A 23,346-nucleotide genomic window follows, 5' to 3' on the forward strand; every position below is an offset into this window, starting at 1 on the left:
TATGTCATCGGAAATTATTTACAAAGAAAACAGGATTAACAATGTTAAGGATGAGAATATTTACATGAAATCAGGTCTCATTTATCTCTCCACGGGGAATATTCTGGATATTTACACACGTTCAGTCTTTAACACAATCGTTTCCTTTGCAGATAAGGGAAGATCGGTGATTAGGGAGACTTTCGTCTTCCCGAAGGAGCAGAAATTTTTGTCTGTTCAGAGATTGATATTTTTAATCAGATCTGTTTTCCTCTTGGAAGCCTTTCCCGATAGCGTTCACCCCATGTTTCTTATCAAATTTTGGACACGACCCTTTTTATAGCGCGAAGACCCCTGGATTATTATTTCCTGGGTGAATTTCATACTCTTCGTAATTCCGTCTGAAGTCAGCTTCACTTTTAAACTAAAACGGAACCGCGCTTCTTCGCTCGACCAATGAGAGGTCATAAAACATGTGCTATATACATTTTCCGTGAAGTGAGCGCATGCTGATGTCAACAATCAGCATTCCGGCAATATTGTAGGATTTTCTAATCTTGTTTTCAATTCGCCTAGACAGTATGTCATCGGAAATTATTTACAAAGAAAACAGGATTAACAATGTTAAGGATGAGAATATTTACATGAAATCAGGTCTCATTTATCTCTCCACGGGGAATATTCTGGATATTTACACACGTTCAGTCTTTAACACAATCGTTTCCTTTGCAGATAAGGGAAGATCGGTGATTAGGGAGACTTCCGCCTTCCCGAAGGAGCAGAAATTTTTGTCTGTTCAGAGATTGATATTTTTAATCAGATCTGTTTTCCTTCCCCAAGGCTTCCCTCAGAGCGTTCATCCCGACTATGTTCCTTATCAAATTTGGGATACGGTTCAGGTAAATCATGAGAACAAATTTATCAATAGAATAAGTTCACGCATGAAAAAATTTCATAAAAAAACCTAACGAATTCGCTAGATCCCTCTATTGGATTTCTATTGAAATTTCTATTGGGTTTTAGTCGATTCTATTGAAATTTTCAATAGAAAATATTCTATCGACAAAATCAATAGAATTCAATTTTTCTAGACAACTTATTCTATCGAGATAATTTCAATACAATTTCCTCGGCTCAAATTTTCCAAGTTCTTTTAATTCTATTTTTTTCACCAAGAAAATCAAACAAAGAACTTGGAAAATTTGAGCGGAGGAAATTCTATAGAAAATATCTCAATAAAATAAATTGTATAAAAAAATCGAATTCGATTGACGTTTTCAATGAAAAATTTTCTATTGAACATTTCAATGGAGGCAGCCAAAATCAATGGAAAGTTCAACTGAAATCCAAAAGAATTATCTAGCGAATTCGCTAGGTTCTTCTATCAAATTTTTTCGTGCGTGTTATACAGAAAAATCAAATTCAGTTGTAATTTTCTATTGAATATTTTCCATTGAGCATTTCTATTAGAACGAACGTACACATGAGCTCCAAATTTTTCAATAGAATTGACCAAGAACTAATAGAAACTTCAATAGAATTTCTGCAGATGTTTCTAGTAAATTCGTTAGATTTTTTAATGCAAAATGACCTTGAATTTGTCAAAATTTTGATGATTACTTTCATAGAATTTTTTTTTCTAGAAATTGGGAAAAATTTTCCAAATAACAGAAAAATACATTTTATCAGCATTTTTTTTTAATTCTAGGCCTTTGCCAGTACCATCCTTGGGACATTGACAACTCATTCCATTCTCATTGGAGTTGGTGTTGGAGAGTCCACAGCCACTCCTCTCGCCGCTACAATCTCCTGGATTCTGAAAGATGGGGCTGGGATGATTGGGCGAATTCTATTCGCTTGGTGGAATGGGTAATTCGTTTGAACAGGCTTGCCAGATGCAAAGTATTTTCTAATTCGTTCCTTACGGATTCCATCCTTTTTCCTGTGGGTTCCCGTTTTTCGGAGTTATTCAGTCCTTATATACCTCACTACAAAAACAGTTATCTAAATTAAAGCAATTTTTGCAGACATTTTTGAGATCAAGAAAAATCGTCTTACTTTAAGATTTGAGATTATATTAAAACAGAAATGCCTTATTTTTAACTCAGCTCACGAAAAAATTATTAAATGAGAAATTAATAACATTCAATTGCAAATTATGACTCTTCCAGCTTCAACTAAATAATTAAGAATCCATTATTAATTATTAATTGATCTGAACAAGAAAAAATAAAAGCGATTAAGGGAATTTATTCACGAACATCACAATGTTTCTATGACAGTCATATCGAAGTCATATGATAACATTAAAACTGTGAAATAGTGAAATATAAAATAGTAAATAGCATTCTATTTTTCATTCCGCTGAACTAAAATATTGAACGTCTATTTTATTTTCGTTTCAGAGAGATAAATTGCCTGAAAAACCGTATTTAAATTCTACTGTAATTTTTGGAAAGTCAAAATTTAATGACTTTTTCTATCAAAAATCTCTTAAGGATTTTACTGTTTGGTACAGACCACAATTCAACCATTTCCAATCATCAAATTTGTCAATTAAATTTGAAAAAAAAATCATGAATATTCAGCGCCACTCAAGTTACATTTTATACAGAATTATTATTTTTTTAGGAATGAAATCGATTACTGGTAAAATTCTGAATATGAATAAATTTGTTACGATTCCGAACAGATGATTTTTATGGTGGAAAATTGATTGCTTATAAATTCTTTATAGAAAATGCTTGTAATTCTTAAAAATTACAATTTTTCAATTATTTTATCAATCTTTCCCTAAAAGTAAACTTTCTAATTTTTTTCAGATTTTTAAAATGTTTTCAAACGGTTCAATATCGAGATTCAAATTCAGACCTGCAAAGTTTAAATAATAAAATCATTATAAAATGTGTGGAAACTTATGGTCAAATGGGGCTTAAATGCAAAAGTAGGAAAACATTTCACTGGAGAAAAAATCGCCAAAGTACTTGGATACCCTTAAAATTACAGGGCAAAATTGCACAATCTTCAATAGAAGTGACGTTAAAAACAAATAGAATTCCAATAGAATCCTTATAGACTTCCGAAAGAAATTCAATAAATTTTCTTGACGAAAGTGCAAGGTTTTCCTGTTAAATTTTTCCATACGTGTAGTCAACGTGAAAAATATATTTTGAAGAGTATATCCATTTGGTTTTCATGAAATATAAAGTCTCCAACTTACTTTTTGCTCCAGATCTCAACTCGACGCTCAATGCAAAAAGTGGAGAATTTTCGCTGATGTCTTGAACGATATTGCAATGGGAATTGAGCTATTGCTCCCCTATTTTTCGACGACTTACACTACTTTGATATTGTGTGCAACAACTAGTATGAAATCTATAGTTGGGGTTGCGGGCGGAGCAACGAGAGCTGCTCTCACACAGCACCAGGTTTTCATTGAATTCCAGTTTTAGATCAATCATCAATTGAGTATACGGGCTATATTTTTCTTTAATAAATTTTTCGTGTGAACTTTCTCACCAAAATAATGGTCAGTACGAGGCAAGGAATTGACATGAAAATACAATTTTTAGTGAATAGTGGATTTTTTTTTATAAATCTTCACAAAACGAGGAGTTGAAGCTATAAATCTGAAATAGAGCCATTCATCTAAAAATCGTTCTTTTTAAATGGAATTCCTACGGATCCATTCAGAAATATATAAATTCCTTTCGTCACAACATAGTTAATATATTTCTGCTAATAAGTTAGCAATTGACTTCCGAATGGAATTTATGACAATTCGCATTTTAAATCGAATTCAATGATTCAACATTATCTTAACGTTGGCAGACAACATTGCCCCAACGTTAAAATTTTTACCTTTCCCTGAATATTGGTTTCAAAATACATTATTTCAACAATAGCGGATGCAATCAATCCCAAGATGAACTCGGTCAAGCTGGCATTGGAAAGAATATTCAAAATCACAATTCGATTCATTTAAATTTATTCTTTCAGTTGTCGAAAAACTATTGGTCACATACACAAAAAAATAGGAAATTCTCTTCTGACACCAGGGATAGCCATATCCATTAATTATAATTACCGTCAAATTATTAAGTGATCTATTAGTTAATATGACTCTTAAATTTTAATTATTGAAGTAACAATCAATTTACATATTCAAATTCCGAATTATTTATTAAGCAGTAATTGAATTAGGAAGATTGATGATTATTTGGATAATCGGAAATCCCTTATAAGAAATTAGTATTTTTTTAGTTACACAAAATTTCCAGTTCCATAGGGGAGAGTGGGGCAAAATGAAACAGTCAAGAAAACGACTGTTTGACGCAGTTCAGGCAAAAATATTTTTTTTCATTCTATTTTTTTTGTTTTTCTTCTTTCTTTTTTTATTCTTGGGAGTACTGATGAGAATAATAATTTTCCATTCAGTAGAATGGAAAATTATTGAAAACTTTTGATGGGCGAAGATTTTGTCAGTGGATTATTCCATTGAAATTCAGCATCACATTTTCCTTCTTCCCCCTCTGGGTCTCCCTCTGAGTCCTGCTCTGGACTTTGGATTTTCCTGCTTTATTAATCCATTGACAAAATCTTCGCCCGTCAAAACTATTCAATAGTTTCCCATTCTACTGACAATGAATGGAAAATTATTATTCTCATGAGCACTCCCAAGAATAAAAAAAAGTTGATAAAAAAAATATTTAATAAAAAAAAAAATTTTGTTTGAATTGCGTCAAACAGTCATTTTTTGACTGTTTCATTTTGCCCCCCTCTCTCCTTTATTATTAAATATTTAATTCATCATCAATTGAAAATTTAGATTATCATTTATTTGACTATTTTTTAATTTCGATTAGTATATTTAAATCTTGATTCATGTAAATCGCAAATTCTTTTAATATTGAAGAATCGGAGGATTTATGGCCATCCCTGCCTGACACAAAAAAGTAGGAAATTTCAGATTTAACGAAGGCAATGCTTCCATTCGGAGGCAAAAACAGAGAAATGAGAAAAATTCGTTTTTTCAAGAAAAATATAGCCCTAGACGTATAGATTCGAGCATATACAACAATCAATGTTACTATGCAAAATTGCAGGCCCTGAATAATAACTTGGCAGATGTATCTGCCAAGGACGGCAGTCAGGAGACATTCGTCAACCTGGTGGCGTCATTCGTAGGCATTTTCATCCTCAACTCCCTCCACAATTCGTAAGATCTCTTCTTTTTTTCCACCCAGTGATGAATCGTTTCGCAATGTAAAAGTTCAGTGTTTCAGGAGGATTTCTACTTTACGTCACACTTGTTATTGTTCATGTCTACGCGAATTATTCAGCTGTGCGATCTCTAAGATTCAATTCCTTGAACGAAGATCGATTGGCACTTGTGCTGGATAACTATGCGAAATGTGGAAGAATACTTGGGGTTGAGGAGTGTAATAAGAGGGAGTCTTTACTACTGTTTCAGAAACCTTGTGAGTATTCTGTGTTTAAAAAATTGTTTTTTTTTGCAGTCATTCCCAGAAATAATTAATTTCCCTCGTTCTTTTCTCCTTTTTTAAATGTGTTGTCTTTACAGTTTATTTTTGTTGTTAATAACTGCAAAAAGCAACAGATCCACAATTTTTTGATGTCATGAAAAATCTGCAGGTTTTAAAATTTTTAAATTGAAAATTTTTTCTTTCAATTTTTGGATATTTTGCCATTTTTTATTGCAGTCATTCACAGGAAAGATTAATTTCCCTCATTCTTTTCTCCTTTTTTAGTCTCATATTTTTACGTTTTTTTGCTGTTGATAACTGCAAATAACAAAAGATTCAGAATTTTTTGATCCATGATGGATTCCTTGTAAAGTTTTTCATGAATATCTCGAAATTTTTCCAAAACCCGAAAGGATCTTTTGACATTTGTTCTATATTAATTTCAAAATATGAATATAAACAATAGAAATGATGATAAAATGTGATAAAAGAGAAATAGGAGCAAAAAAACTCGAAAACTTTAAATTATCTCCAAGTGATCACATTATAAACTCCATTTCAAATTAAAAGATGCTGTGGTTTTGGTATCACATGTTTATTTTTGCTGTTAATAACTGCAAAAAGCAACAGATCCACAATTTTTTATTTTATGTTTTGCAATTTTTGGGTCTTGTGTGATTCTTATTCCATTCGTTAACAGGAAAAACGAATTTCCCTCGTTTTTTTCTTTTCTCTTTTGAAGCGCTTTTCTTGGCGCGATTTTTCTCCAACTTATCTGGGTGTTTCTTCGAAACGAATTATTTTGATTCGGATTTTGACGTATTTCTTGGGGACTGAAATAACCTCCAACCCCCCCTCCCCCTCTGCCTGATAGGGTTTAATTGTTTTACCGAAATTTCAATTCCCAAGAAACACATTGAAATTAAAAACCAAAAAAGTTGTTTCAAAGAAACCCACCCGGATAAGTTAGAAAAAAATATGTCAAGAAAAGCGCTGTAAGTTTAGAACGAAATCATGAGATATGTACATTGTTTTCGAAATGTTTTCTGGGTTACGTTGTTTCCTTTAGGAACCATCGTTATCATGAATTTGCATAGTGACAAATAGTCCTGTCACCTCTTCAAGTAATCGCATAACAAAATCAACTTTCAGTCAAAAGATACTGTGGTTTCGATATTAAACTGGGAGTTTCGCTCTCAACTACTCTCGAACGAAAAACCACAACTGTGGATTACATCTCCAGATTGAGAAATCACTTCCGGAATAATAAATACATCATCATTCCTGACGTGGACCATCGACGAATTAACGTTGGACTCAGCGAAAATGTTGGACAGTCGGATGTATTGCGAGTTTACTTCGAATCGTTCCTGCATGGACTGAAAATCAATTCATCGCTCTCTGAATCAAATTGCGACGATGTTAATCAGTCAATTCTTGAAATCATTAATAATGATTCTTATGTATCTTCAGAATTCGAGACCTGGTGTCAATTGTTGAGTCAAAGTGGTGAGTCACAGCAACGTTTTGGCTTCGAAGCTTTATGATCCGAGGTTTCATTTTTTTATTATGAACTAGTAGACATGTATCTGCCAAAATTAAATGATAATTTCTTTGGCTTATCGGTCAGTTTATTGTCTAAATTCAAATAGCACCAACGTTTCGACCCTGAAATACTCTGGGTCTTCGTCAGGGTCGGGATGGGCGATGTTTTCGAACAATCGATGTTTTTCAAAAACATCGATGTTGTGAATCGATTTTTCTTGGAAAAAAATCAATTATTTTTAAAAATCCATATTTCTCTCATTGCACAGGTGAGTCACAGCAACGTTTTGGCTTCGAAGCTTTATGATCCGAGGTTTCATTTTTTTATTATGAACTAGTAGACATGTATCTGCCAAAATTAAATGATAATTTCTTTGGCTTATCGGTCAGTTTATTGTCTAAATTCAAATAGCACCAACGTTTCGACCCTGAAATACTCTGGGTCTTCGTCAGGGTCGGGATGGGCGATGTTTTCGAACAATCGATGTTTTTCAAAAACATCGATGTTGTGAATCGATTTTTCTTGGAAAAAAATCAATTATTTTTAAAAATCCATATTTCTCTCATTGCACAGGTGAGTCACAGCAACGTTTTGGCTTCGAAGCTTTATGATCCGAGGTTTCATTTTTTTATTATGAACTAGTAGACATGTATCTGCCAAAATTAAATGATAATTTCTTTGGCTTATCGGTCAGTTTATTGTCTAAATTCAAATAGCACCAACGTTTCGACCCTGAAATACTCTGGGTCTTCGTCAGGGTCGGGATGGGCGATGTTTTCGAACAATCGATGTTTTTCAAAAACATCGATGTTGTGAATCGATTTTTCTTGGAAAAAAATCAATTATTTTTAAAAATCCATATTTCTCTCATTGCACAGGGAAAAAAACAAATTTTTGAAAATAATTTTTTTTCTTGTTTTTATTGAAAAATATATATACAAAAAATACAACCCGAGAAACTTACGTTTCAATGATAAGTACTGCTCGAGAATTAAATTTTGAATTTCGAAACAGGGTTGTTGATTGATTGAAAAAAATATATTGAATATTTTCCGTGGCAAGACGTGAGCTGAAATAATTTTCAAACATTATAATTTAGAAAAACAATAGGCGACTGAACTATCACTTGTCATTTGTAGCGCAGGTACTGTGGAAAACAATTACTTCTGATTGCGAATAAATTTTTATTTTGTTTATTCTCATTCAATCAACGTTGTTATTCGATAAAAAAATGAAAAATTTTGTTAGCTTGTTTATTAAAGTAAATAGAGACGATAGAAAATGAACGTAATCAACATGACAAAACGAGAGGAACACTGGCTTCAGAAATGTTCAGATGAAAAGAAGTTAATGTACCTGATGGGATGCATTCAAAAGGAGAAAATGGATATTCATAATAATGTTTTTTTTTCAATTTCAGGGTGGAAACAGGAGATTAATCTGCTGCCCATTGGCGAATGGAGAGCTCGATGGGACCTTTGAAGCTACCAAAACACGATGAGAATTATTTTAAAACATTCCATGAATAGGGGAGAAGAGAGCGGAATTTCGCGTGTTTTATCATCTTTAATTTCTATAAAAAACAAATAGGAAATTGCTTTCGGTTTCATATAACACAATAGTATATTCCCTACCTAGGTAGGGAAAATGAAGGAGTCGTACCCTCATGCAGAATTACCACCCGAGTCGAAGGCGAGGAATAAATTCCATCGTTTCATCAGCGAACAGTTAAAAATTCAAAACATCAATTTGAACGACTAAAAAGCAAACGGAATGAAAGGCTCGTGGGTTCTAATTAATTGATGTTCATTGAAATGAAAATGAGACGAACAGAAAAAGAATAACTATTAACAGAAAAAAAAAGAAAAAAATAATTAAAAAATTTAAATTCATAACAATTTAAAAATAATTAAAAAATTGAGACGCAATTAAACTTCAGGGGAAATACTTTGAGAAGTTTAAAATAAAGAGACGAAAAAACTCATGATACAGTGGAACTGAAAAACTTGGCAATTCGTAACAATATATTCTGTCCCATTTTCACTCATCTGTACATTTTGTTATCGAAAATACGAGAAATAAATTTTATACGACCGTTCCAAAAACAATTGCTTAATTTATTTAGTGTTATGTTAAGCCTCTGGTTCTGGTTTCGAACCCGTTTGAGACAAATGCTTAACAATATCTACCCAGTCCCATCCTCGGGGTTTGTCCCCCTTGCCATCGACTCGGTTCCACTGTCTTCGCTTCTGGGCTTTGGTCAGTTGCTCCTTCTTCGCAGGCTTTTTCGATACTTCGTCCTGCGTTAATATTATAGAGGATGTTGACATTGCAGAACAAGAATTAATGGAATTTTCAATAGAAATCCAATGGAATTGTTTGTCGAATTCACTTATGGGGTTTTTAAATGCATTTTTACATTTATTAGTTTATTAATTTCTGCATGATTCTATTGGAAATTTTGGTAGCTCATGTGTGATTTTCTTTTTCAATAGAAAAAGTTCAACAGAGTTCTAATTTTTTTTTGTTCAACTCTTCATGAGAAAGGAATGAAAATGGAGTAAAAAACTTACAAAACTGATGTCGAGGAATTCCCATAGAGAAGTCTCAATAGGAAAACGGAAGTTCTACTGATTTTTTCTATAAAATAGTTTCTATCGCACATTTCCGATTAAAAAACACATAGTGAAGCTTCCAATAGAATTAGTCAAGAACGAATGGAATTTTCAATAGAAATTCAACAGAAATTCTTCAGATTAAATTTTCCACGTTTTTTGTTCGATTTTTTAATGAAAAAAAGGAAGAAAATGGAGTAAAAAACATGAAAAATTGATGACAAAGAATTCCTATTGAAAATGTCTTAATATAAACGATAAATTCTACCAATTTCTTCTCTAAAATACTGGACTATTGAACAATTTCGATCGAAAAACGCCCAGTAAAGGTGCGGAATTCTCCCATAGAATTGGCCAAAAGCTAATAGAATTTTCTATCGAATTCACTGAGTTTCTCTATGAAATTTTTTCGTGCGGTCTTATAATTACCTGCTCGGCAGCATCGTTTCCAATGGCGATTTTTGCAGCTTGAGCACTGATATCAACGATAGACTCGGGCTGATCCTCTATTAATTCACTTAAATGCTCTTGGACTGATTGGAAGAGGGTATACGTCATGGCACATCCTAACCACTGCTCTGCTTCGGCATTGATATGAGATAATATTTTGGATTTGACACTTGGGATACTGCACATAAAAAAAAGAGATGAATTTTAAAAAATTATCTTCATTCTTGTGCATGCTGTGGAGATTTATTTTATTCAAAAATTTATTTTTGAATTGAAGCCTGGGTGGATTATCTTTTGAACGTGAGCTTGGTTGTTTTTTTTTTATTTTGATAATCTGAAATGATCTTTCCAATTGCTATTCAGTTTTACATAGCCCTGGAGCCTCCAAAAATTATGATTGTACGATAAAAAAAACGTTGAAAAAAAGCTCAATATTTTCAAAGAGTGTTTTTGGATAATATTGGGAAATAAAGCCAATAGGGAGGAAATTGCTAATTAATAATTTCAGGTATCTAATGACTGTTAGGTCGTCATTTACCGCAGTAGTCAATGACTCTCAGATCGTTAGTTACCATGATAAATTATCCATTCACTATTTCCTCTCTATCGGAATTATTTCTTAATCTTTATTAAAAACGCTTTTCGAAAATATTCAGTTTTTTTTCTACTCCTTTTGATTGTACACTCATCATTTTTATTTTTATTCTACTGAATGGAGAATTATTATTCTCACCAGTACTCCTAAGAATAAAAAAAAGCTGGCAAAAAAAATGTAATAAAAAAATTTTTTTTTGCTTGATTTTCGTCAAACAGTCGTTTTTTTGACTATTTCATTTTGCCCTACTCTGCCCTACAATAAAAGAGCAATTTCCCACTTGTTTAGGCATGACATCGATTTCTAATAAAATTCTGAGTATGAATAAGTCTATTACGATTTCGAACAAATGATTTTTATGGTGGAAAATCGATTGTTTATTAATTATTTACAGAAAATGGTCGCAATTTTTAACAATATGTGGAATAACAATTACGAGTTAGTTTTTTTTAATTCGCCTCTTACATGGCTAAATTTGCTTTTTTTGAATTTTTTTACACAAATAGTGAATTTTTTTATATGAAAAAAAAAAAAGAAATCAGCTGTGTAGAAGTCGAATTAAAAAAAACTGGCTCGTAATTGTTGTTCCACACAGTTTCCAAAAATTTTGAACAAAAAATCTTTTGTAGCTCAAAAATTGAAGCCCCGGACTGTTTTTATCATTTTAAACGTTTTCGGGCAAACGAACAATAACAAAAAATTTTTTTTGCACTAATTATTCGTTTTTAGATCTATATAATCGATCTTCAACGTATGAAATGTCTCACTCCAATAACCCACGACTTTTAAAACTCATAGTAATCTCCCCTTAAAATGTTCTCTAACAGTTCAATATCGCGATTCAAATTCAGACCTGTAAAGTTTAACTATTAAAATCATTGTAAAATGTCCGGAAACTTGTGGTCAAATGGGGCCCAAATGAAAGCTCAGATGTTAAATTTAAACAAAAAAATACAATCCGTCCCATTCGTGCTGAATAATAATAAAACCGTAAAATAAATGGATTCACGAAATTATAAATCCTCAATCAGTTCCTGAGTTATGAACCCTGAAAAAAACTCAAAAAAGCACACTTTGCCCCACCCATCTCCCCAGAATCGTGTGTTACATACATGTGTTTATTGTAAAATGTTTCCATATTAACAGTCGGCCTCTCCGTCGGGTAGTTCTCGTTCCAAGTGATCTCAACCAGAAACGAACGGGGGTCATTGTCATCGCCGAACTGAGGGGACAAAATTCATTCGTAAAAAACCACTGACTACTCAATGACATGCTGATGGCAAACCTTGTACTGGTAGGTCGTCGATGTCAACTGCTTAAAGGCATTGTCCCCCTCGTAGATCGATAAAAGTACCTCTCGCTCCTCCTCCTGGAGTTCTGCATCGCTCATATTTATCTGCAATCACTATCTGCTTATCAATTTATATTAAAATCACCAGTTCTCCTCCCTCTTTATAATTGACGTTGTTGGCTCTCGAGCGACGAGGAAGGGAATTTTGAGGTTAGGACCACTACGTAAATAAGGGTCAGTGCAGGTCAGTGGGAGAACAGCTCAGTTTGGAATAAAACAGCTGATGGTGCACACAGGTATGTACATACGGTCCCCCCAGTTATCACTGGACGACATTTCAACTGTGACATTGTCATTCAAATCAACCTATAGATAGCTATCGTAATCATCTTTAATTTCGACTTAATGGCATTAAAATGAACATTTTAAGCGATGAGTGAATTCAGTTGAAGCATGTTATTCAAAGATATCCCCCGAATTCTGATTTTCAAAAAATACAAAATTCTTGAAAATTTTCGAATAAATCAAAATAACGATTATTGCTATCGCCTTCATCTTCGAACTCGGTCAAAGGGGCATCCAAACAAATTTTTTAAACCAACATTCAATCAATTCAGAACATTTTTTTAAATTATCATGGGACAACCGATTTTCGAAAAAAGTCAAAAATTAAAGAAACTAATCAATGAATTAAATTTTAATTAATGGCGATCGATAGGGTTCAACAATACTTACATTTGACAAAAAAGGATTCAATTCCATCTATTTGTTGATGAACAATTGAAGAAAAACTTTACTATAAAATTACATATTTTGAACTGTTTGGATCATAATGCGTCGATTTAACACAAAAAATCCAAAACGTAAATTTGAACGATTACAATTTTTTTAAATCGATTAATTTATTATTATTATTATTAATATTATTATTACTCAATATTGTTGATATTAAATTTGATTGAATAACTAAATCTTAATGATCATTAATTAATTAGTTATTGTTCCATTAATAATGAATTTTGAAATGAAAAATTCTTCGATGATAATTAAAAAAAAGGGATTTTATTATTTTGAAATGAATACAAAATCAGATTTTTTTTTTTCTCTCTTAAGCATTTTTAGTGAAGTTTTTTTTCTCGAGTCTGGCTTTAACAAACCAGTTTGCTTTTTATCGAGTTTTGATGGAAACAATTATGGGGTTGTGTGCGGTAAAAGAGAATGTATGTGAAGGTAATTGACGTAACAATTGTGTGTGGTAGTGTACAACTGTGCATCGGTAGTTGAAGACCACTTGTTGCACTGTCATTATATCCCCTCATTTAGTATTTTCTTTGTTTTTTTTTTATAAAAGTGCGTACGTGGAGAGTGCGAGTGTGCGTGTAGCAAAATTGTGGATTATTTGATGCAATATTCATGATAGTGGAGGTAATGTTCCGTTCAAGTATTTATCTTCCTCTTCTTAAGGACAATCGGGCGACTTAAGGGGAGACTACTGTGAGTTTTAAAAGTCGTGGGTTATTGCAGTGAGACTTTTCATACGTAGAAGATCGATTATATACACCTGAAAACGAATAATTAGTGCAAAACAATTTTTTTTTTAGTGTTCGTTTGCCCGAAAACGCTTGAAATGCCAAAAATACTCCAGGGCCTCCAATTTTTGAGCTACGGAGATTTTTTTTTTTCAAAATTTTCTGAAAAATATGTGGAATAACAATTACGAGCTATTTTTTTTTTAATTCGCCTTTTACATGGCTAAATTTGCTTTTTGTGTATTTTTTTTACACAAATAGTGAATTTTTTTATATGAAAAAAACCGAAATCAGCTGTGTAGGACTCGAATTCCAAAAAACTGACTCGTAATTGTTATTCCACACATTTTTCCGAAAATTTTGAAAAACAAAATCTTTTGTAGCTCAAAAATTGGAGGCCCTGGACTGTTTTTAGCATTTTAAGCGCTTTCGGGCAAACGAACAATAAACAATTTTTTTTGCACTAATTATTCCTTTTCAGATCTATATAATCGATCTTCAACGTATGAAAAGTCTCACTCCAATAACCCACGACTTTTAAAACTCATAGTAGTCTCCCTGGTGGAAAAAACTCCTTCAATCCTATTGGAAGAAAAAAGGGTAATTGGAAATAGTGACGTTATTGCCGTTGGCCCATTATTTCCGATTCAGGTTAGTAGCGCAATGCTGACACGTATGGAAAAATCCAATAGGAAAACCTATTTACGATTTAGAATTAATGAAGAATTAATGAAAGTTTTAGCATTTCCATCAGTCCGTTCTCCCCATTTACTAATTCCAATCACGTTTTCATTACTTTCGGCTGGAGGACTGCCCCCTTCCCCAGAGGGGCTTCGCCCCCCCCCCAGGCAACTGATAAAGGATTAATGGAAGCTATAGAATTTCCATCACTCCATTCTACACATTTTCTTATTCCAATCACGTTTTCATTACTTTCGACTGGGGGGCTATGCCCCCTGCCCCAGGGGGCTGCGCCCCCCTCATACAACTGGTGAAGGATTAATGAAAGCTTTAGCATTTCCAACAGTCCTTTCTCTCCATGTACTTGTTCCAATTACGTTGTCATGATTTTCGACAGGAGGCTATGCCCCCTTTATTAATGAAGTTCGATCTGGACATAGAATAAAAGACATCCATCTGATATTTATCGAACGCGGGATCTTTCATCACGAAGTACTTCCACTGTATTTTCTCGATTATCAGCGCGAGGAAACCGAGGAAGTATCCGATACCGAGGGCCACTAGGGCCCCGTGGAGCTTGTGGAGGTTGACCGTGGCCTTGGCTGCGGGGGACTCGTCTTTGAGTTCAGTGATTTTCGACCATTCCGTCACATCGCTCAGCCACTTCTCCACGAAGCCTGCTTCGACGACTCGTCTCACCTAGAGTCAATGATTTTTCTGATCAATCATAATTCGAATTTTGCATGAAATTATTCATTTCTGAACATGAAAATTAGATGAGAAATATGAGACACTTTTATTTTATTTTTATGAATGCCTCGGTTTCGAAATAATTAGCAAAAATTACGAATGTCATCCATTATTTCACCACTTATTCTTCTCTGAATAATAGATAATATAACACACAAAAAATATTCCATTGAATTTGTACCGAATTTTCTATTAGTTTTTTTCCGATTCTCAAATTTTTTTTGAGTAGAAAAAGTTGTATGGAATAATTAAATTCTACTGATTTTTTCTATAAAATAGGAGAAAGAAGATTAAAGTTACAATTTTTTTATTAAAAAATGTTCAACAATATCTATTCATTTCCCGATAGAAGTCCAATAAAAATCCAATTAGGTTTTATCAACTATTATCAATACATTCCTCTTTTTTTTTTTTTTCGTTTCATATACGGCTTTTCAATGTTTCAAAAGAATAAACATCCAACACAATGTTTTAAAATGAAATTCACTTGGTTTTTCTATGAATTTTTTTTCGTGTGTGAATGCATAATAATAGATACATGTGTGAATTAATTACAATTTCATCAACTTGAGGCTTCAGCGGTGAATTCCTGTCCATGCCAATTGATATTGGCATATAAATTACGCACTCCGACATAACATGCAAATTCCTGTCATCTATGACCTTTTCCTCGCGAGTTGACTTTTTTTTCCGCATTTCTTCCAACAATTGGCGTTTGGCTCGAGCCTCCTGGAGAGTTTGGATGTTGTCGTAGTATCCGAATGTTCCATTGGCCACTCTAGCCACAGCATCATCCTCCTTGAGGGTCAGCTCAAATCTTGTGGCGATTTCAATCAAGTCTGGATCTAATGATGCGCCGAATAGATCGCGTTGTTCTTCGCTCCATCCGCCAACTGAAATTCTGCTTTTAGCTAGCTGTTGCAGTGTATCGATTGTAATTCTGGAATGAATCAAAAGGATTTAATTGGCTACGAATGGTGATGACGTTTTCACCAGTTTCGACGGGGGGCTAAGCCCCCTGACCCAGGGGGGCTTCGCCCCCCTCAGGCGACTGATGAAGGATTCAGGAAAGCTGTAGGATTTCCATCAAGCCTTTTTCCCCCTTTACTTATGCCAATTACGTTTGCATTATTTTCCACTAGGGGACTATGCCCCTCTCATGCAACTGGTGAATTAATTAATGATTAAGGAGAGACTACTATGAGTTTTAAAAGTCGTGGGCTATTGAAGTGAAATTTCTCATGCATTGAAGATCGATTATGTATGTCTGAACACGAAAAATCACACGGAGAGAAATGTTCAATAAAAATTACGTATTTTTTTCCGTAATTCCGAAGCGAAATGTAGTTGTAGGAAATTTTACGGAATTGTCACGGAATTTTTCCGGAGCATTCCGTAATTTTTATCTGAATCTCCTGTGAGAAATGACGATACGATGGGGGGGGGATTAGCTATTCGTTATCTATTCATTAGCCATTCATTTTTTAATTTTTCAGCTGGTCAGTTAAAAACCGGGACGACGGTTTTCCAAATAGGGTTCACTTGATATCCTCTGTCCCTTTTGAGTTTGTTAGAATTTTTGTAAATCTCCAAAATCTCTCGAAATATTCTCGAGATTAGGCCAACATTCTTGCTCGATCATACTGGATAGTGTGTCCAAAGTTCATCCACTGTTCAGCCAGGGCAGACTGTTCTATGCGACCGTATTTGGAATACCGCTGGCGTTCGTTGGTCCATGTCCAGTGGACTCTCCTTTATTTTCCCATTCCATAATTCGCACTCTACTCCCCTCGAGGCCTGCTTCTCCTCAAAATCGTCCCCCCACTCCTCATTTATAGTTTATCCTCCTCTGTGAGGTGATGCGCTGCGGAGTGCGTAGTGGGTCACAGAAGGTTATGCTCCTTTCCTTCCACTGCCAAGATCCTCCCCACTATTCTCCGCTTCCCCTTCTCTAATGCCGCCTGAACTGGTGGAGCGGGGTCCCTCCCTTACTCGCATTTCACATGAAATGGCGTCAAGGACACCCCCCGAGCTGTGGGAATTAAGGAGAGTCCACTGTACTGATCTTCCTCCCGGTTTCTCCAATGAACACTTTTCCGCACGAGTAGGAAAAGTGTATTAAACAACGAGCCTTATTCTCACCAGAATTAATTTGGGTGGGATTATTTTGTTCAGGATCGATTTTATCAACTCATTAAATGACGTTTAATGATCGGGGATTAGTATTACTTTGCGACAGGATTAGCTAGCGTAGCAGTCATACTCGCTCTATAAGCGACAGTCACAAGAATCGCGTACAACAACCACCATCCAATGAAGACCCTGAGGGCCCACGGTCTCGGTAGCCTCGGGAGAGAGACTTGAAGGAGCATGCTGTATGTGTAAAGCATGCTGTTCTGCATATCAGTGAAGAGGGTCAAACCCCTCATTTGCTCGTCCCATTGTCTTCCTCTAGTCATGCGGAATCTTGGAGCGTTGGTTCTTAAAACCAATGATCTTTCTTTTGATATGACTATCCCCTCAGCATTTGTATTTCTCACATACGGCATTATTTGGTTCTGATAGAATAGTGCGAAGAAGTGGAATGCACAGGCACCCAGGAGGAGAATCAGTATCACTGCTATCCATGCGTAGAGTCTAAAATCGTGATAATGATGATTGGTTTGATTTCATAATATTTCACGATAAATTTCCAAAACTTTGGGAGTGAAAAAAAAATGAAAAATGGGAAAACGTGAATTTTCAGTCAAAAGGGCATGGAAAAATCTGAAAAATGGCTCGAAAAATTTGTTCATTTTATAGGGACCGGATGAAGCGAGTTGAGGGTAATCTGAAGAGGACAAATAATGTTGAGAAATGTTTAAAAACGCGAGGTGGAAGCGCTGCCATCGTTAAAGGCCCTTGTGGCAGAGGGAGGGGTATCCAAGCAAAATGGCGGCGTCCACGCCTGTCAATCATTTTCTATTTTTGAAGATTTCTTAAAATTATTTATCTCTTTCAGAGCACTTTCAACTCGTTTCATTCGGTTCTTAGAAAAAAAAAAATTTCAAGCCATTCTTCAGATTTTCTCCTCTCAAATATCCCTCGAGGTTAAGATTCTATGTAATGAAATGTCTCAGAACGAACCCGGCTGTGTGGCGCACTTGGTAGCAGCATGAGATTCACAACCTCAAGCTCCCAGGTTCGAGCCCCGGCCGGGCCAAAATTCCACACCAATTTTTCATCACAATTTTCCACATAATATTCAACTGAAAATTCAACACAATTTTCAAATCGAATATTCCACGGAATTTTCAACTGAAAAATCCACTCCACATTCAACATTCCCTGGCTGAAGGCCCTCGGGCGATGGCCGCATTGGCAAGTTAACCCTTGCAACGAAAAACCGGTGAAATTTGAAAAATTTATTTGTCTCAGAACGAAGTGGAAGGATGAAAAAAGTTGAGAATGAACCGATTTTTAAAGATTTATTTCTCGAAAGTTATTTATCATCACCTGAACGGAGAGATCAAGAGTTTCCAAGAATTATCAGTCAGCGATTCAGGAGTGAGAAATGTGAGACATTCAGTGTTATATGGATAAGATAATTCCAGTAATTCAAAGTGTCTCAAGGTGTAGTGAAGATCTCCTAAGAAAAATTCTGCATTTCCTCGTTCTGCTTCTCCCAGGAGACCATTGTAGCTCCCATTATCGTCCTTGGTGCCCCATTTCTCTATTTCTATATCTACGGGAGTGTAGAAATTGGGTTTGAAATGCATCTTGTCACTGAGAACTCGCATGATCTATGAAAACATCAATTATGATGCAATATAAGTATTAATAGTTGAGAGATTAATCAGCGTGAGTACTTCTACTTGAGAAAAAGTAGTTCTGGATCAATATTTTTCTCAAAATATTTTTTAAAGGCATCGGGAGTAAAAAAAAACGACAAAAATGCCGCCAATATTTGTGCCATCAATTTTCAGTCAAAAGAGGACGGAAAAATCTGAAGGATGGGTTGAAAAATTTGTTCATTTTTTAGAAACTGAATGACGCGAGTTGAGGGTGATCTGAAGAGGCTACATAATTTTTATAAATATTCCAAAATACGAGGTGGAAACATCGTCATCTTTAAAGCCCCTTGCGGCAGAGGGAGGGGATATCCAAGCAAGATGGCGGCACCCACACGTGTTAACCACCTCCTATTTTTGAACATTTCTTAAAATTATTTATCCTCTTCAAATTACCTTCGACTCATTCCATCCCGTTCCTAGAAAAGGAACAAATTTCTCAAACTATTTCTCGAGAGTTATGCGCATGATTTTTCCAGTTTCCTTCTCTTACTTATTTACGATTATATTCATATTATTTATGAGTAGAATATTTAAATAAAATTATTACCTCAAATTCTACACCTGAGGCTTTCTCACTATAGTCTCGATAATGTTTTTGCAACTGTCTAGAATATCGCGTAACTGCAGGTATATGTTCGAAAATAGCAACTCTGAAAACAAAAAAGATACGGCGGAATTCACCTGAATATTTTCTCCGCCAAGACTGCAAATTTTCCTCGCAAAAAAAAATTCCGGAAAAATAAAAAATTGTGGTAATTTACCTCAAACTTCTTCTCTCCAACCTCAGGGTTTTGTTAGTAAATGGATTATCAACATCTTTGTTTAACATTCTGCCTTTATGCCAAGTGTTGACGTATCTAGTTTTCACGAAATTGTTGGCTCGAACTGGATAGGAGACAGTCTCGAGATTGAACCATTCTTTCATGGTTGTCTTATTGGAACGTCTCGTCAATACCGTGAATCGATGGATGAACATGACTTTTGTTATTCTGTTCCATATGTATTTCATCCCCACATCGAATAGCAGAGTGTCATGGATCATGAGAAAATTTCCTCGAGTATTTATTATTCGATTCCTAGGAGAACACTTATTATCATTTCGACAAAAAAAATACGACGTAATTAATTGTGTATTTATTCTTTCATAATTATTGACATGTTTATAATAATGGTGAACAATGGAAAAAAAATCAGAATTAGAGTTTATCGAGAAAAATATCGCAGCGTACAGCGTCCTTAACGATTAATATCTTCAGAGAGAATTTGAATTTGAAGGAAAAAAATTAAGATTAAAGTAGCTCTATCCTCAATTACGGCTCGAATCACAAAACAAGAAAGTTTAAAAATTATTGTTTTTTTCTAGGGGGCTATGCTCCCTGCTCGCTCCGCCCGATATCACCCTCATGACTCTTATTGAGACCCTTATTCTGACCCTTGTGACCCTTAATCAGACCCTTGTGACTCTTCCATTGTTTAGCCTTTCCTTGTTTGATCTTTCCCCGTTTTAGCCCTCATTTGAACCTTCAGTTACAAAAAGTATTGATTCGTTCGCTCAAACAAACGGGAGAGCGAGATTGTTAATAATAAAAAAAAACTAAACAGTAAATTGTGATTGAAAAAATGCCAATATGTCTCATCATTTTTTTCACATTTTTAATAAAAAAAAACGATTTTAATGTTTTGCTTGGACGGAGATATGCAACATTTGAAGATTTTCACATAAAATCTTAGGTTGAATAATGATTTTGATGATAAAACAAATTAAGATTCCGAATCTCATCGAGTTTTCGGGTAATTGTTTGTAGTTTTTAAAAATCTTTCAATTGAAAAATAACCTCCCAAGGCGAGAGCTACTTTAACCCTTTGCTTCGTCTCACGGTACCCCACTTTTCGCCGTTTTGCAGTGGTGTGCGTGCGCCAGCGGGATTCTCTTATTGCGCACTAATACTCGGACGGACCCCCCACTCCTCTCACACCAAGACGATTCGAGACTTACGCGAGGCAATGGGTTAAAATTCACCTCTCTGCGTACTCCAATAATTGCGATACTTGTAATCCATTCGTGATTAACAGGACATAAGCATCGCATCCATCATTCTTGCTCTCGCTCAAGATATCCTCCACTCTTCGTCTTGGTGGTGTAAATTCTTCACTCTCTTTTACATAAATCTGTACACAAAAAGCCAAATACCATTGAAGATTACATTTTAATTGATTTCAGAATTAATAACCTGATCAATGGATTGTAATCCATTTCACAGTCGATTGATATTACTGAATAGTAGGGTAGAACACGCAGTTGCGCCCAATTATAACGAATCAACTTGCGGTAGTAAGGATCGATCATGAATACGATGCACTTGCTCTTCTGCGTCATCTGATCGAGGATGTAATTGAGTAAATCCTGTAGAGGTTCTTCCGGCTGATTGCACCATTCATATAATTTCGTGCTGGAGTGGAGAAATTATTGAGAAGATACGAACATGAATTATCGAATTATTATTTCTTAGATGAATTTCTTCGATTGATTTCTTCGAACTTGCCTCTGGCAGTCGACGATAGTCAAATGTAATAGGAACATTATGCAAAATATCATACAGAACATTGTCATTAGGCCACCAAGCTATTGCTAGTCTTCATTTCGTGGCTCTTAATGCCCAACTGCGACTTTAATGCAATCGATTGACCCCTCGTAAAATCGGGCGATCCTGAAATACGTGAATCATGTTTGTAAATAATTCAAGAGATACTCTGAACCAGATTTCGATTGTTACCTCGATATTCTATGCCACCTCAGGAGGCCGCAAGGAGTAAAAAAAACTACTGAAATCAGAGGAAAACTTTGTACCATGAACTCTCAGCCAAAAAGGAATGAAAAAATCTGAAGGATATCGTGAAAGATTTGTTCATTTTCCAGGAACTAGATGCTCCGAGTTGAAGTTGATCTGAAGAAGATAAATAATTCTAAGAAATGTTCAAAAGTACGAGGTGGTTAATAAGTGTGGGCGCCGCCATCTTGCTTAGATACCTTCTCCCTCTATCGCAAGTGACTTTCAAAATTGCGGAACCTCCACCTCGTATTTTTAAACATTTTTCAATATTCTTGTTCCATTCAGATCACCCTCAACTCACTTCATGCGGTTTCTAAAAAATGAACAAATTTTTTAAGAATTTTTTTCGTTCTGTTTCGCCACCTGTGTATTCTTTGCATTCATTACGACTCATCCCACCTTCTAGGGACATTTATGAAATCTATGAGATTTATGAAATCTATGACATCGATGAAATCTATGTCGCCAAGAATTTTTTCTATAGAACAATCAAAATTTATTTATATTTTTCTATCAAATATCTGTTTGCAAATTAACGCGGTAAAGTTGCATCAGCTCCTATAGAAATGGCACAAAAAAACAAAAACAACTTTTTAGTAAAATTCTAATAAAACTTCACAAGAAATTCAATAGAATTTCACAGACTGAAGACTCAACTCAACTCAAGAATCTATGCTAGTTTCTTATTTTTTTATTATATACAGAGATTATGTAGAGAGAAACAGTTTATTGCAGATTAATTGGTATTTCCAAAAGTATCGACAATGAAGGGTTGCAGTTTTCCGAAACGCGGCCCACTGGCGGCCTACAGAGAGCGCGCCACGATCGATTGGAAATCATTAAAATTGAATCTCCTCGGATCGGAGACTATGGAGTACCAGGTGATCCATCAACATTTAATTCAAATTCGTTGTTCATTATTCACGACTGCAATCCCGTAGCGAAGCGATAAAACGGTTCAAGTCGATTTAGACTATTGTCTCAGTTTTCAATGAATATCTCGGAGTCTAAGGCAGATGGAATAGTATATTTCAGCACGTGTGGGGCAATTTCGTCTTTAACGTGTGTGGGGTTTACAGCATGAGCCGAAGACGAGTTATCTTCAGGAGTTACCTCCTGAATACCACCCAATCATCATAAACAAGTTTTTACGAAAATTACGCAACAAAAGTACGTTTTTGTACTCAAAATCTCCGTCTTGGACCTCACTCGATCGCTCTCTTCTCATGAAAATAGCCATCGGCTAAGAAAAATCTACAAAAAATCGGTTTTTCTACGACGACTTGGCAGATGCCTACAAATAAAATGGCGTCGGCCTTGCCCTGGTCCTTGCCGTTAAATAATTTGCAATTTTTTTTTCGCATAAATAAGAAAAGCATGAGAAGAGAGCGATGCGTTCCGCTACTTTCAATACGGGGAAAAAGTTTCATTGATTCTCATTGCATAGAATCCAAGAAAACTTGTTTTTGGTAAACGTCTTTTTGTGGTCGGTTCCGTTACCCCTTAATGTAACATACACCTTGGTTTGAACTACGTTGATGAGGGTCTCAAGATTAAAACCGAATTTAATAATATAATAAATATAATCTATATATATATATTCTTATATATATATTTATTCTTTTTTTCTAAATACAATAAAACGAAATAAATAGTACATTACGCAACTAGTGCGGAATTACCGCCTGCTGTCCGCACGTATTGCGTATACTATTTTATATGATAAGTGCGTGATGAAGTCTTGGGGCGGAGGGGGGGGG

The 23,346-nt window shown here is 34.9% G+C and overlaps 4 protein-coding genes across 9 annotated transcripts in view; 2 read left to right on the top strand and 2 right to left on the bottom strand.

Moving 5' to 3' along the window:
- The first annotated feature begins 499 nt into the window (after nucleotides 1-499).
- LOC107040922 (RUS1 family protein C16orf58 homolog) lies at nucleotides 500-9,204 on the top strand. Of its 2 annotated transcripts, XM_015261234.2 has the most exons (8): nucleotides 500-633; nucleotides 712-878; nucleotides 1,688-1,848; nucleotides 3,212-3,407; nucleotides 5,085-5,197; nucleotides 5,257-5,459; nucleotides 6,618-6,974; nucleotides 8,432-9,204. In XM_015261234.2, the coding sequence occupies exons 1-8, from the start codon at nucleotides 561-563 to the stop codon at nucleotides 8,491-8,493; spliced, it is 1,332 nt and encodes a 443-aa protein (XP_015116720.1). In that variant the 5' UTR covers nucleotides 500-560; the 3' UTR covers nucleotides 8,494-9,204. The 2 variants fall into 2 exon arrangements, with proteins under 2 accessions (XP_015116720.1, XP_015116721.1); XM_015261235.2 differs by lacking the exon at nucleotides 6,618-6,974.
- LOC107040923 (RWD domain-containing protein 4) lies at nucleotides 9,001-12,297 on the bottom strand. Its single transcript, XM_015261236.2, has 4 exons — nucleotides 11,957-12,297; nucleotides 11,784-11,893; nucleotides 10,056-10,254; nucleotides 9,001-9,311 (listed from the first exon to the last, which is right to left on the bottom strand). The coding sequence occupies exons 1-4, from the start codon at nucleotides 12,059-12,061 to the stop codon at nucleotides 9,144-9,146; spliced, it is 582 nt and encodes a 193-aa protein (XP_015116722.1). The 5' UTR covers nucleotides 12,062-12,297; the 3' UTR covers nucleotides 9,001-9,143.
- The window catches only part of LOC107040920 (peroxisomal acyl-coenzyme A oxidase 3), a 17,026-nt gene continuing 5,640 nt past the window's right edge, over nucleotides 11,961-23,346 (top strand). Inside the window, exons 1-2 of one of the 5 annotated variants that reach the window (XM_015261229.2) lie at nucleotides 11,961-12,258; nucleotides 22,312-22,467. In XM_015261229.2, coding sequence (XP_015116715.1) covers nucleotides 22,351-22,467 — 117 coding nt within the window. In that variant the 5' untranslated portion in view covers nucleotides 11,961-12,258; nucleotides 22,312-22,350. Of the gene's footprint in view, nucleotides 12,259-13,223; nucleotides 13,388-22,311; nucleotides 22,468-23,346 lie in introns of those variants that run through there. The other 4 variants (XM_015261228.2, XM_015261227.2, XM_015261230.2 and 1 more) reach the window with 4 other exon arrangements.
- On the bottom strand, nucleotides 14,549-21,697 carry LOC107040921 (glutamate receptor U1). Its single transcript, XM_015261233.2, has 10 exons — nucleotides 21,530-21,697; nucleotides 21,031-21,463; nucleotides 20,776-20,924; nucleotides 19,517-19,831; nucleotides 19,303-19,405; nucleotides 18,418-18,704; nucleotides 17,436-17,559; nucleotides 17,152-17,354; nucleotides 15,478-15,862; nucleotides 14,549-14,871 (listed from the first exon to the last, which is right to left on the bottom strand). The coding sequence occupies exons 2-10, from the start codon at nucleotides 21,130-21,132 to the stop codon at nucleotides 14,554-14,556; spliced, it is 1,986 nt and encodes a 661-aa protein (XP_015116719.1). The 5' UTR covers nucleotides 21,133-21,463; nucleotides 21,530-21,697; the 3' UTR covers nucleotides 14,549-14,553.

Source organism: Diachasma alloeum, unplaced genomic scaffold, assembly GCF_001412515.2.
Source record: "Diachasma alloeum isolate Michigan unplaced genomic scaffold, Dall2.0 Dall_scaffold_00349, whole genome shotgun sequence".
Classification (NCBI taxonomy): Eukaryota; Metazoa; Arthropoda; class Insecta; order Hymenoptera; family Braconidae; genus Diachasma; species Diachasma alloeum.